General features: G+C 39.4%; 1 protein-coding gene across 3 annotated transcripts in view; it reads left to right on the top strand.

Annotated features, from left to right (window-relative positions):
- ESR1 (estrogen receptor 1) overlaps positions 1 to 15,516 on the top strand; it is a 246,774-nt gene that overhangs the window by 124,517 nt on the left and 106,741 nt on the right. For all 3 annotated transcript variants that reach the window (XM_063308496.1, XM_063308503.1, XM_063308487.1), the window contains exon 3: positions 1,998 to 2,188. In XM_063308496.1, the coding sequence (XP_063164566.1) occupies positions 1,998 to 2,188 (191 nt within the window). The remainder of the gene's footprint in view (positions 1 to 1,997; positions 2,189 to 15,516) is intronic.

The raw sequence follows: 15,516 nt of genomic DNA, 5'->3' as shown, positions 1-15,516 counted from the left end.
TGGCTGAGACCAAGCTCACACCATATACTGCAATTTTTCCCAAGTATGAGAGAAAGGACTTTTTCTCCTTAAAGAAGGAAATTGGAAAAAAAAGGAGGGTTAAGTTATGAAGTCATTTGGGACAACCTTGTGGTTATCTTCATGCCATATTTTTACTAAATTAGAATAATATATGTTTGCTATTATATGACGGCCTGGTATAACTAGTTCAGTATGTGCTGTCTTTCTGACTCATTGGGTTCCAGGATTTAAAAAGACCTGAAAAGGATCTGCTGCTCAGATCTCAGCTGTATGATAGGCTCCTCCATTAATTGGTAGTGTTAATAGATTATTTGATAAAATAGTGCCAATAATCAGTATTTGTAGAGATAAACCACAGTTGTCAAGGGTCATCTCTCCATGTCTCAATATCTCCTTCAAAGAAAAACATTTCATGGATGACCATCTCTTGGGGATGCTGTAATAATGGACTCTTCTAGTGAGCAGGGAGGTGGACTAGATGATTTCCAATGTTCCTTTCCTTGCATTGTATGGTTCTGTATAATGTCATTATGTCCCCAACCTCGTTTTTCAGTGGAGAGATGTGCAGTGTGCTGGTGTCAGTCTCACATTCTTAAAATAAGTTGACAAAAGGAATAAAGGGACAAAAAGGGAGGGCAGTTGGTGTCTTTTACCTGATATATTTGAGTTCTGTGATTAGAAATTCAATTATGAACATGCTTCTTCAAATTATTTCAGGGAAACTTATATCCAGGAATGCTTAGGATTATGTAATTAAGTCCCAATCTTATTTAGCAATGCATCTCTTTAAATTAGTTGGGATATACTTTCTGTTCTAACTTTAATGGAAATGACTAACATTTCTCATTTTGGCCAAGATGAGTTGTTAGATATACAGGGATGATATATAACCGTAAGAAACTGACACATTACCTTCATATTTTGCCCATGAGTAGGTGGTAGGAATGAGGGAGGAAGTTTTTAGTACAAAATACCTGCTATTTAAAAAATATTAGCCCCATCTCCATTTGAATTGGGTCCAAGGAACATACCGTTGCTAAGCCTGAGCATTTGGGATCAAAGAACAGCCTTGTTTGACAAAGAAATGGAAATTTATACTGGAATCCTGTGGAAAATCAGATAGTAGATTTTAGATTTTGTTGAATCTAAAAGAGTTATTCTTATATTCCAGGCATTCCATAGCTCTGAATATTGCATAAAAGTCTAGGAATAATTCTGGTAAGAGCTGATTTACAGTGTGATCCCTTAGAAGATGATATAGCTACGAGATTAATCTCTGACTAGAAATAGCTCCTTTGGATAGTATAGCCACTTCAACCCCCCACCCCAATGCTGCCTAAACCTTCAGCAGTGATGTTGCCATTTGAATGTATTGATTTTGGCCAGAATATTCAAGAAATGACTTCCCGTACCTCCTGTTCAGGCATTTGGGAAATGGGACTCTCTTCAACCTATTATTTCATTGGTTATATTAATCAGAGGGAGTGTGAAAAATCTGGAGGAGCAGGTGGCCAAATGTACTGTAAGGAAGTGAGAGTTATGGCTATGATAGGGGAGCAAAGTTTAGCTTAGGCAGGAAAGGGAAAATGGTTCCAATAGTCTTGTCTGCATTATGTTCTCAGAATACAGTTCCTTTCAGATGTAAATAAAGTCTCCCTTGAGATGAGCTCAGCTCCTGTGGATTACATGGACACCCTAATACTCTGTGGTTGATGTCAATTAAAAATAAATAAATTTGACAGTTCCTGATAATTAATGATCATGCTTCGTTAGCTAGGCGATTGTTACTCCCAACCAGAATATTTATGTGTGTTGACTTGTAATGCCAACTGACTCAATAATGTTGGGATCTTGGTGTTTGCTGAGCTTGGTTTTCTTCTTGCAAACATTTTATTACCAAACTAGGTTACTAAGATCCCAGTATTTCCACCCTGAGCTATTCTTCACTGTTGAATTCACTACTGTTCATTTTGCAGGCCTGGCTCGGAGAACAGACGTCACAATGGCAGAGAGCGAATGTCTAGCACCAGTGAAAAGGGAAACCTGTCTATGGAGTCCACCAAGGAGACCCGCTATTGTGCTGTTTGCAATGATTATGCCTCTGGCTACCATTATGGGGTTTGGTCCTGTGAGGGCTGTAAAGCCTTCTTTAAAAGGAGCATTCAAGGTAATAACATTGAGAGACCCATCATGTGACTATCTTCCTCATTCTAATCAAGTAATGAGAGTGTTGTTTATTGCTGAACATATTGAAACTGTAGATCAGTATATAACTGATAAGCCTAAACAATAAGAACAAAGAAGTAAAAAAACAAAAGAAATACATATTGACTTCTGGTTTGACATATAGAGAGTGAGTAGATTGAGGTGTGTAAGAATATGAGTTACAAATTAAACAAGACTACTCTAGCCTGTTATCCATATTTAGGTAAAGGTAAAGGTTTCCCTTGACGTAAAGTCCAGTCGAATCCGACTCTAGGGGGCGGTGCTCATCTCCGTTTCTAAGCCTTGGAGCCAGCGTTGTCATAGACACTTCCGGGTCATGTGGCCAGCATGACGACTCGGAACGCCGTTACCTTCCCGCCGAAGCGGTACCTATTGATCTACTCACATTTGCATGTTTTCGAACTGCTAGGTGAGCAGGAGCTGGGACGAGCAACGGGAGCTCACCCTGCCGCGCGGTTTCGAACCGCCGACCTTCCGATCGGCAGCTCAGCGGTTTAACCCGCAGCGCCACCGCGTCCCTATATCCATATTTAAGTATTTTGTAAATAACTATAACAAATCTAATCCCAGATACCCATTTTGCTTGTTTCTTCAATTACTTGCCTATCTTATCTTTGTGTAATGCTGCTATAACAGTACACATAACAGAAGTAGACAAAATACTGTAAAATATATGACTTCCTAAAGCAGCTTTCCATAAGATGATGCCCCTAAGACGTGGGACACCTACAAACCCCAGAATTCCAACTCAACACTGGGAAAGGCTTCCAAGAAGTCTCCAAACAGTTTGCTGAGATGAGGCGATTGCTTATGAATTGACCCAAGTGAGCTAATCAATTGGAAAGTTCTTAGTTATGTTGGTACTGAGGCAGATGTTTGGAAATACTAGATTATTATGCTGGGATATAACTAGCTTGATGGTGGGCTGCCATTTGTTTTTTTGTCTTTCTTGGCCTTCTAAGCATTCTGGGCAGACTTTCAGTATGAATGGAAACTGAAAGCCTTAAAGTCTGTAAGGTGGAAACAAAGAACATATACAGAAGAGAAAGTACAGTAAGTACATGAAATAATAAAAACATGCATTTCTCTTCCTCTTGGCACCTCTTACTATTCCAACTATCCTTTTTTGGTTTAGAGATGAACAAATTGTTGTCAACTCCACACTCAGTCCTGCCTTTCTGTGATTAATAATGACCACCACATACTGGCCATGAAAGTCCATGCTGATAAATCCCTGTAGCCTTGAAAAGATGTTATACAGAACCAAGAGGTTCTTCTAGGCTTATGATGATTTGGAGATCACAAATTTGAAGAATTGCAAAATAACATCTCTTCTTTATTAAGAATTGATTGTTGATTGACTGATTTGGTGTATCCTAACAAAGCAGACTAGCATCATTAGTTATCAGTCCTCTAGTATGACTCATGGTATGATAGTTAGAATAGTTATTTGTTTCATGAACCTTTTTTTACTAGCCATTATTGTATTGATATTAACTCATTTACATCAATTCTTCAGCCATGGAAGGATATCTCCTATATACTTGATGCTGCTTCTCTATTGTGTTCAAAATTCTATGTAGAGTATTCATTGTTATTCATTTATTATGTGGAAGAAGTTCAGATATGCATCTAGCTAACTAAAGTTCTTACTGGACTTGTGGTTCCTTCTTGAGGAGTAGGTGGCAGCCATGCCTTGGAGGATCTTTGATCAAATCTATTTTGTGCAATTGCACAATTGCACTGTTCTTGGATCAGGAGGCTCTGCTCATGGTCACTCATGCCTGTTAACTTCTCATTTGGATTACTGAAATGTGTTCTACATGGGGTTAACTGTGAAAACTACTTGGAAGCTACAGCTGGTCCAGAATACAGAAGCATGGGTAGTTACCAGTTGTCAGTCCCACTAGGTAGACCAGACCAGAAAATCAATTCCACAGGAAGACTAGAACTATATTGAGATCGGCTATGATAACAGAACCTTGCAAGTCTGATTGTGCTATCCCTCCCCTCATTCTTAGACCCCAGTGAATCAGGGTGGCATTTGCCCAAGCCATTTCTGAATATTATCTTGTTTCCAGGACTTAAACAACATATCAGCTGTCTTTGGTTGGGTAATAGTTCTTGTGTATTAGTCATCTCCCTTACTCTCTATATGGGTATATGTTGGTATGCCCATGTAACACCAATACTGCATGAACTATACTGGATACTTCTGGGCTTCTGGGTATAATTCAAAGCTCTGGTTGTGATCGATAAAGCCCTTCATGGCACACAGTCGGGATATTTGAGGAACTGTTTATCTGATCCTCACCCAACAAGATCCAGCACATGCTCTGAGGAACCATTTATCTGATCCTCACCCAACAAGATCCAGCACATGCTCTGAGGAACCGTTTATCTGATCCTCACCCAACAAGATCCAACACATGCTCTGAGGAACCATTTATCTCATCCTCACCCAACAAGATCCAACACATGCTCTGAGTCTCGTCTAGTAAACGGTGCCATTTTATGGAACTCAGGAAATGTGCCTTCTCTATCATTGCCCCTACCCTGTGGAAGGGCATCCTTTCCATGATTTGGATGCCCCTGACCTTGCTGGCCTTTAGAAAGGCCCTGAAGACTTTGCTATTCCTTCAAGTATGGGACTAATATACATTGTAGTGTGTGATATATAAGTGATTGATTCCAATGCTGTATGTGTTTACATGTGAGTTATTTTTATGGTTGATACATATTTTTCTATGTTTTTATCTAGCTGGCTGCCCAGAGTTGCTTTGTGAGTAGGCAGCCATATAAATAACAAACAAAAATGTCCACTTCAATAAATAATTCTCCATGCTATTTCTGCTTTATGAAGGGCACATAAACATCTGTTAATTTGTGTATTACATTTCTGGTAATATGCAGTTGTTTGTGCACTTTTTCCTTTTTTACCAGCAATGTTCCTTGATATATATTGTGCCATTGTTGCTGTGTGGTGCATTGCAAAATTCAGAGAAACAGTAACATGAAAAGGTACTTATGTGTTGGTTTACACTGTGGTCCAGAAAAGTTGAAATTATTAGATTAATTTGTATAATATGTGAATCAAATAATTTCTCCCTTATCCCTAGTTAGGAGGGGCCCAGATTATGGTAGTGGAGAAGTTGGCTCATTAACCCTGATACCATGGGGCGTGATAGATTTCCTCTGAAAACTTACAGCATTCCTTTAAACTGCATGATTTTGATGTAATTTGAGTAACAGTACTGGCACTATGTTAGCAATTGAGCTCAAGTGCTTGTCTGACAAGTCCTAAGAAAGTGTGTTTGTGTATGTGTGTATGAGAGAGAGATGCAACTGCATATTGATGTGGAAAACATGCCTCCCTGGGTGCATCTGCTGTTTTTCCACTAATGTGAACATGGATGAAAGTCAATGGCCCAAGAATGATAAGGGCACAGCCTGTTGTGCTGACCTTCATCATCTGAGATGGCCACTGACAATTAAGATTTGACACCACATAGCTGGCATGTTACAAACCAAGAGGTGTAATTTTCTTTGGTCTAGGCAATGATTAGTGTTGTTACTTTGGATATTTCAACCATGCCAAGGCAAAAAGGATTTAACTATTTTGCTGCAGCTCTTGAGTTATTGGGAAGCATATACAGTTAGTATATACAGTTTGCAGAATCAAACCAGCATTTTCTAAATCCCTCTGGTTCAGTGTTTCTCAAACTTGGCAACTTTAAGATGTATGGACTTCAACTCCCAGAATTTCCCAGCCAGCCATGCTGTAGTTGGTTCCCAACATTGCAGTTGGAATATTGAAAATATTCCAAAAACAAACAAACAAACCCCAAACAAACCAGTTTAAGCTGTGCAAAGCACTGAAGGGGCACTTTTGAAGGTCTGAGTGGTGTGCCCATCCACAGGCCTGGAATAGATGCTTTGATGGGTTTCTCTGCTCAGGTCCTCATATGGCCGCAGATACAGCTAGTTAGCCTCGCTGACAGTCACAGTGGAAGTGTTGTCTGTGCATTTCATGCGCATACAATTTGAACAACCTGGGAAGCCCTCAAAGCAGCTGTGCCAAGCCTTCTGAAAGACATGGCCACCTTAAGTCCTATGAAGGGGCTGCTTTGCTCACAGGAACATGCTTTGCTCAGCTGTCTCTAGTATGTCTTGATCTCTATTTCACATGCTGTTTTCTAAGGTTTAATTTTAGCAGTTTTTTTTAAGGTGAGTACTTACCTCTGTTACTTAAAAGATCTCATTTGCATGGCATTGAGGAATCTTATATGCATAACATGGAAATAGTTTTGTCTATTGCTGTCCTTAGTAGCAAATCAATATGCTACTTTATGTCTGTTTTCTTTCCAACATGTGCTCACGTTAAGAGATAAAGTTATTTTTTATTTTATTTATTTTTTATTTACTATCCTGCCTTTATTATTTTTATAAATAACTCAAGGCAGTGAACATACCTAATACTCCTTCCTCCTCCTATTTTTCCCCACAACAACATCCCTGTGAGGTGAGTTGGGCTGAGAGAGAGTTGCTGGCCCAAGGTCACCCAGCCAGCTTTGATGCCTAAGGCGGGACTAGAACTCACAGACTTCCGGTTTCTAGCCTGGTGCCTTAACCACTAGACCAAACTGGCTCTCTGTAAATGTAAATGTGTAAATGTAAATGTAAATGTAGGCTTGCAGCAGACTGTATCACTTTCTTAAGATGAAAGCTCCTTTTTGTGGCTCATGTAGGTGGGACAAGAAGGTTGCTGCAAGGGAATCACAGTCTTCATTTGCTGTGCTACAGAGGGCTGCTAACCTTGAACACATAGCTATAGGGTAGGTAGGATAAGTCTGGAGATGTAAAAGGTCTGTCTCCAATGTGTGCCTTCCCCCTTTTCCAAAGTTCTTAAAGTTAGCTATACTTTATACAGAGTGACCTTCTTCCCATAATGTACTTAACTGGGAGGGTTACCAAAAGGGAGAGGTTACTTGGAGAGGTCAATTAACTCAGTCAATTTAACTTCAAAGAGATCCAGTCATGCACAAAGTCTACCCCATCAGTCATGTTGTAGCAATATCTAAATCTAGTCAGTTAACTTGTTTTGCTTAGCTAGTCCTCCAAGAAAAAGCATTGGAGAGAAAGAGTGGTGAAAAAAGCAAGTCTCTCAGTCATACAACTCACTGCCAAGGCCTGGCAGGAGAGATTATCCATTCCAAATATCAGACTGCAGCCGCTAAGTCATGCTACTATGGCTTGTCTTGTCAATGGAGAAGGAGCTAATAAGATTGTGAACCAACTGCTAGTGTTAGTTTATTTTTAGCTCACATGTGTGAATGTTCTGAGTTGTAAAATGCTCTTGGACACAGATGTAACTTGTGGAGTCTTCCAAACCTTATTCTGAAATGGTCTCCATATATAGGATGGAATAAATTTTTTGGTGGCCTTGGCCCCAATGTCTTCAGGTTGAATGCAAAGAGGTTAACCCTTCCATTGCAGGATAAGCCCAGTTCTAAAATCACTGCCCAGTAGACTCCTGGGCCCAGTTCAGAAAAATGATTATAACATAGCATAGCACCAGGATACATCAGATACCCTCTTGCCAAAATTGAATCTGTCTGTCCAGCTGAGCATCTCAAGAGGCTTTACGGAGATTCCCTCCAACAAAAGAAGTACGTAGGGAAGGTAGTTGACAAGTCTTTCTGGCCCCCATGATTTGGAGCTTGCTTCCACCAGAGGTCCACTTAGTTCCCTCCATTCTGGTAGTCCTTAAAGTGATAAAATTGTTATTGCACCACACATTAGTTTCAATTAATTGTTGTGGGTGTTCATCTATGATGGCTTGTTCAGTTCTGTACTTTCCTGCTTTTATATAAATACTTTGCTTTATGTTACCTAGATTGAGATGGGTCACAAATAATGTAAAATACATAAATATATGCATGCATACTCATAGGCAGTTGCTTCTGCTATGCATCTGTTGTACAAACTATGCCACAATTAGAATCCCAGGGAGATCCTCATCATCTGAGGTGCCTTATATAGGAATCTATCTGTGTTCTGTACATGCAGAGATGCTGAGCTTGGGGTTTCTTTCCTCTGTTTAGGCTGAACTTTTTGACATTCTGAAATCTACAGTGTGTGATCAGGTAGCTTTTTAAAACATATTCTTTTAATTCACAAATTTACTTGCAGTTGCCAACCATGCATGACCTCCAGGAAGGTAGCAGTCAGAAATTTAGTTTTTAGTTACTTGCCTAGATCAACAGAAAACCTAATATAGAAATGATTTTCCAAAAAGTATTTTTTTTTTGCAAATTAAACCAAGGTGCTAGAAATAAGCAAGGCAGTGTTGCAAATGTGTACTGCTTTCACTGAAATAGTTGGATGTGTACTTACCCACATTTCAGATAGTCATGAGACAAGAATAGAAAGCAATGACTGTCATTGTGGCATGAATCAGGAAATCAGGAAGTTGCCAATTCACTGGGTACCTTTAAGTAAGCCACTTTTCTCCAGTTCCAGCTCCTCAAATCTTCTATTATGGGGATACTATTTAGAGTTCTGATTTATGGCATAGTTGTTAAGATTACAGCCACCAGTTAATGTATTTGAAGTACTCTGAATATGTCTAAGTGGTATGTAAGTATAAACCATTATTACAAATAATAATAGTAATCCATGTTAGTTTCCACTTAATGTATATATAGGAAATGTTGATTTTTTTTTTAATCCGTTCAGTTGGGTCTGATTCTCAGAGACTGCCTGGACAAGTCCCTGCAGTTTTCTTGGCAAGGTTTTTCAGAAATGGTTTGCCCTTGCCCCCTTCCTAGGGTTGAGAGAAAGTGACTGGCCCAGGATCACCTAGCTGGCTTAGTGCCTAAGTTGGGACTAGAACTCATGGTCTCCCGGTTTCTAACCTGATGCCTTAACCACTACACCAAATTGGCTCTCAATGTTGAAATAGTTACTGTCAAATGCAGATCTGAATAGACAGTATGCACTAATCCCTTCAGTGAGAACACCCCCCAGGTGTACTATTATAGCCCACAAAATTAGGCCATAGGTTATGCAAAGAGACAGAAATCGACAGTCTGAACCAATCTTTAGTCAGTAGCATTTGCCATATGATACCAAGTACATTTTATGGAAATGTAGAGATAAAGCCTTTATTGAGCTGAACTTCTGGTGACATCATAGACTTTGTTTTCTAGTTTTTCCACTGCCTTCATTTATTTTTCAAATTCTCAATCTAGCCCCAGTATTTCCTGATGGTCTTCCATCCAAGTCCCAACCTGATCTGATTCTGCTTAATTTCCAAGATCAGGCAAGATTGGCTAGCTGCTACCACCTATCTGGTCTCCATGGTTCTGTAGAAATGCTGTACATCCTAACCCAAGACCTGGGGAAAAAGCCATGATTTCATGCTCTTTTAAAGGCCAGTAAAGTGTTGGCCATTTCCTGGGTCCTGCTAGATGACATTGTGTAATTGAACGAGGAGCAAGCCAAATCTGTCAGATCGTACAGGGTGGGCTGAACCTATGGGAGACATTCCTTAGATAACTAGCCCTTCTGTAGGCTTTAAAGGTGACAACCAGCACCTGGAATGGCACTCAGAAGCAAACTGGTAATAAGTGCAGTACTTGGGATATGAATATTCCATGGGCATTGTGTGACCCACACATCACTCCTCACGCCACTGCATTCTGTACCAATTGTAGTTTCTAAATGGTTTTCAAGGACAGATCTAACTAGTCTGTTTGTGAGGTGACCAAGACACAAGTGACATTAAGAAGGGTCTCCCAGTTCAGGAAAGAACTCAAATGGCCCATAAAGTGAACCTATGCAAAGGCCCTGCTGGTCACGGCTGCCACCTGCTCTTTAAGCAGAAGCTGTGTGTCCAGGAGGACCGCCAGATTGTGCACTAGGCCCAAACAAACCAGTTCAGGGCTAGAGACAAAATATCCCTAGCACCAGGAGACTCAAATACTCAGTTACTCAGTCATGCTAGGGTTGAGTTGAGCTTGTTACTCCCATCCAAACTCTTACAGTCTCCAGGCCTTGGGATATGATTTCAGCAGCATACCAGGTAGTCCTTGCTTAATGACCCTAACTGGGACTGGCAACTCCACTGCTAAGCGAAGCAGTCACTAAGTGGGAAATCACATGACTGAGACTGTGCTTCCTGGCTGGAAAGAGACAAGACTAGTCAGTTTCACACCTTAGGCTTTTGTTTGCCACCTAACCACTCCCCTGCCCTTTGGAATCCTTGAGTGCCTGCTTACTGTCTTGTACACACTGAAACCAATACAATTGCGCCGGCAGCCCAAGGCTGGGAGCTGCGCTCTGCAAACAGCTTACAGTACTCTCTTGAAATCTCTTCCTCTTCAGTCTCTCTGCTCTGCGAGGGGAAATGGGGAGCAATCAACTTCTTTGCCTGACCCTCCCGCTTCCTTTGCAGAGCAGAGAGATTGGAGTGGGATTTCAAGAGAGCAAGTTCTTCTGCACATTGGAAGCAGTGTGAAAATGATTATGACATTCATGGTTGGGCTATGAACAGGAATTTTAAAAAGTGATATTGTCTTCCACTCAAAACAACGATGGAATATGGAGTACAGCTTTGTATCCTATGAACATAGCTGTGAAATATATGAAGATATGATTCTATGATTTTAAGTAGCTCTGTTACCATCTCGCTCAAGACTTCAGCCTCTAAATTAGCCCTGCACGTTTCTTCTGTATATCTGAATGACTTCTGAAGATTTAGCTGGAATTTTCTAGGAAATCATTCCTGCATGGATCCCAGTTTAATTTTGCAGGAGACTGCAGGTTTCTCCAGGAGCTGCAATCTTTTGGGTACAGTATCAGATCTGTTCTGCAAAACTCCAGATAACCATGATATTTAGTATTTGTCTGAATTTTTGCAGGTCAAATCTAGTAACTGTTTGGTAAATTTAGCCTATAACTTATTATATCTAACATGCAAACAAGCCAACCATGAATAAGTGGATTTTTAGTCCATGTTTAGGAATGACCATGTAAGGTACTCACATCCCTGTTAGGGAATAAGAAGAGATGAGGTTTAGTCTCTCTCCCTGCAAAATAATATTTATTGTTAATTTCACAAAATAGTAATTTAATGAGTAACATTGAAAGTTATCCCAGAGAAGAGCATCAATGAGAAAAAGAGTAGAAGTGGGCCAGCTGTGGTGAGAATCCCCTTTGGTTTGCATTTGCTTGCTGGATCTGTGATAGAGTTTTCAATCAAAGAGAATATTTGTAGCTCGGGGTTGAACTGTGGAGTCCTTGGTGCTCTCTGAGCCTTGCTGTTTTCTTGCAGACGTTTCATTGCCAGACCAGGCAGCATCTTCAGTGTGAGGAAGAAGTGAAGATGTTGCCTAGTCTGGCAATGAAACGTCTGCAAGAAAACAACAAGGCTCAGAGAGCACCAAGGACTCCACAAATAGAGTTTTATAATAATGTCAGGAAAGGGAACAACTCTTCAGATAAGTGTAGAGCCGAAGCTCTCTACCATACGCCTAGCTCAGCTTTTCCCCCGTGATTGTAGTGACCCCCGAAAGTCAAAAGTATCAGCGTGTTTAATTGTTTTCTGGTATCAACACATTTCTATGTTGTGTTGATACATGAAAACTTAATAGCACCTCTGTTCCCAAGGCCAGCCTGCGTAATTTGAGTATGGAGCTCTCTGCTAATTATCGCCCCACAGACTTAACTAGAGACATTGTCCCACATGTTATTCCTTCCTGCTCTTTTCATCTCATTGTATTTTTGGAAAATCTGTTTGTTTGCAGCTTCAGTTGCTGTTTTCATGAAGCAGCCAGAAAGCAAAAGCACTTAGGTTTATTACGTACTTAGGTCTCCTTTCCATAAAAACTACTTAGGGGAAAATGAACCATCACAAACATTACTTAAACAATTGCTGTTGTTTATAACTACCACTTATGTTGGAGAATGAATATTTGGTCTATGCTCTATGGATTTCTTTCCTTTAAGTCTGAGCTTCTTGGAAGAAATAAAACTACATCTGTGGCCAGAGTATTTTGAAGTTTTGCCCAGAACATGAGAAATATTCCCAACATATACTGATTATTCATTTTATGAAAGCAAAAAGCTTTCTATTTTGTAAATGTGACATAACAACATTTATTAAAAAGTAATTGTTTTATATTCTGAATGAATGATAGACCAGAACAGTTGGCTGAAAAGGAGACACGGGGTGTTCACAATTTCCAGCCACTTTGTACACTAGATTTCAAAGGTATCTGATGCATTTAACTTTTTTTTTTCTTTTGAGGTGATAGTAGATTGTATTCAGATGTCCCAGTTCAGGGGCAGTGATCCAAGTTCTGTGCTGATGGAATGGAAGCAACAGGAACCCAATACTCGAAGTGTCGGAAGAAGGAAGGCCAGCATCATCCTGCAAACCCAGCACAGATGTTACAGCTAAGAAGGGCAGATGGGTCTGTTTCCAGCCCACATCTGTTTTAGTACATTATTCATGGCATTCCATTTCCAATCATAAAAAGTCTGACATTGTTGTGTGTGACAATCACACAAGTGACAGGGAAAATAGGACAGTTTAGGATAGTATTGTAGATTACATAGGACTGAGGCGAAGTTAAAAGAGATATGTACAGGAAAGTAGGTTCCTACAAACAATGAGCCCACTGTTTGAAAAAGATGGTAGAATTGTAACAGAGGACTGGAAAAAAGCAAATATGGTGCCTTCAAAAAGGAGAAGGAAAGAGGACCTGAGTAGCTACTAACAGTTAGCTTGAAGTTGTTAACAGGCAAAACTCTGGATGAGATTATTAAACAGTCCATTCATAAGCATTTAGAAAAGAACGTCTTGCTTGTCAGGAGCCAACAGCAGTTATCAAAAATGAGTCATGCCAAAACCACCCATCTTCTTTGGATAGAAGAACAAGTTTAGTTGGCCATGGAAGCATGGTGGATATAGTGTACCTTGATTTCAGAAAAGCATTTAACATCCTAAAATCCTAGTAGAACAAAATGTGGGCTGGACTATGCTAACATTAGAGGGGTACAGATCTGGTCGAAAAATTGTATATAACAAGTATATATCAAAATTGCATTGTCAAGTGGCAAACTGCAAGGCTTGTATTATACCATATATATTCATTTTCCAATTTGTAAATGACTTGGATAAGGGATTCAATACTGTGGTTATCAAATTTGCAGACATTACAAAGTTGGGTAGCCAACAATGTAAAGGACAGCTTTTAGATCTAAAGGGATCTTGACAGATACAAATTCCTGTCTAATACTCTTTGGATAGGAAAAATCAAAGGGATGTGCATAGGATTGTGGGCTGCTCATGCTGGGCAGCAGAACATGCAGAAAGAATCTGGATGTCATGGTGGATCACAAACAGAACATGAGCCAACAGTAGGATGCCCCTGTCCCCGACTCCACCCCCCCCAACCCAAATGGAGTCCTTAAATGTATTAACAGAAGTATAGTGTCAAGATGAAGAAAAGTCATTATTCCTGTCTATTTTCTGTTGGTCAGACCAGATCTAAAATGTTGCATCCAGTTCAGGGCACTAGATTATAGGAAAGACATTGTACAGCTGGATTGTGTCCAGAGGAAAGCAACCAAGATGATGATAAGTGTTCTGAAAGCAAATACTTACAAGAATGGTTGGAAGAATTGGTTATGTTTAGCCTGGAGAGGAGAAGTCTGCAAGGAGACATGATAGGTATCTTCAAGTATCTGAGGGGTTGTTATGTAGAAGGTTCAGTATTGATTCAAAGACAAGACAAGAAACAATTTGTTTTCATTGCAAAGAAGCAAATTTCAATTGGACATTGGGAAGAATTTCCTAATGGTACAAACTGTTCAACAACGGAACAGATTGCCTTGGGATGTAATACACTCTTACATGCTTTGATTTGTTGAATTCCTGTTCTATCAGATGGCTGAATGAGGTCCATGAAAAGTTTCTCTTCTTAAAACTGAGTATTTCTGTACTTGTATCTAATAGCAATTAAATTGGTTTCTAGATAGGGTCCAAGCTGTGCAGACCATTACCAGTTATATTACCATACTTTTTCTTTGCACATTTGAAGAATGCTTAAGTCCTACTGGAATGACAGCTGAGCCAAAATATATTTTTCTGATAACATTTCTGGGGCTTGTTCTTTTTCTTATTCCCTAGCAAAGATCTGTTTTGTAGAACCTTCTACAGAAATTTCTACCTTGGTTTTTGGATGGTGGCTGGCATTTTCCTCCGACAGTTCTCAGAATGATACTGGGTCTAAGGCATTCTGAAGATGCGATACCATGAGCCCACATAGTTGTCACTGCCATTTGCAGCAACAAAAGACAAATATCTTAGGGGAAAAATATGTATTATGTCACTAGTAATAGCAGTCCCACCCCGTGGAACTATTAAAGAAGCTCTGTTCTCCATGGAAAAAAAGCAGTGAAGTGGCCCCTCCTACAATTTCTTTGTCCATGAATAGGCTAGAGAATATTCATATAAGTTATTAACAACTGATGTCACTGAAATGTATATTGCTGCATTGATTTCAATGGGACCCAAGAATGACTATTTTAAATACTGGCACTAAACCTTAATCTACCTCATCTTTAGAGTACCATATTTAAACATCTGATGAAATTTCACCTGATCTTCCATTTGCAAGAAATAAGTTATGTATAAAAGTCTCCTAAGTAGAGAAATAAACAGCATATTTGAACTATTAATGTATATATGCATTACGATGCATTATAAATTACAACATATGCATTTTGGATATTTGCTAAAGTTTTGATACTGTATATATCAAAAGCCCACTCACCACAGCTACTTTAATCAGAAAGGTTTTAGGTGGTCAGTTTAAAAACAAAACAGTCTGGACCCAGATGAAAGAACCATTTGCTCAGCCAAAATTTCTGCTGCCCAAAAGATGCTGCTGTTGACTTTTCTAAACAATCCTTCCCATATATCTTTAAATTTTAATTGATAACATTATTAGCTTTAATTGTTTTATGCCTTCTTATAGCCATTTTGCTAGACACACTCATCTCAGAAATTACCTGTAATTGCAGTATCTTTTAATTGATGCTTGATGAAATGATGTTGCAACTTCATAAAATGAATTATTTACAATCCACATGTAATCAACATCTCATATTAATATACTTTGTACATATTATCGCTTACTAATGTAATCATATGAGATACCCTCTCATTAAAGGCTATCATTAATATAATCCCTTTCA

This window comes from Candoia aspera, chromosome 1, assembly GCF_035149785.1.
Source record: "Candoia aspera isolate rCanAsp1 chromosome 1, rCanAsp1.hap2, whole genome shotgun sequence".
Lineage (NCBI taxonomy): Eukaryota > Metazoa > Chordata > Lepidosauria > Squamata > Boidae > Candoia > Candoia aspera.
This window is presented reverse-complemented; position numbering and strand designations above follow the sequence as displayed.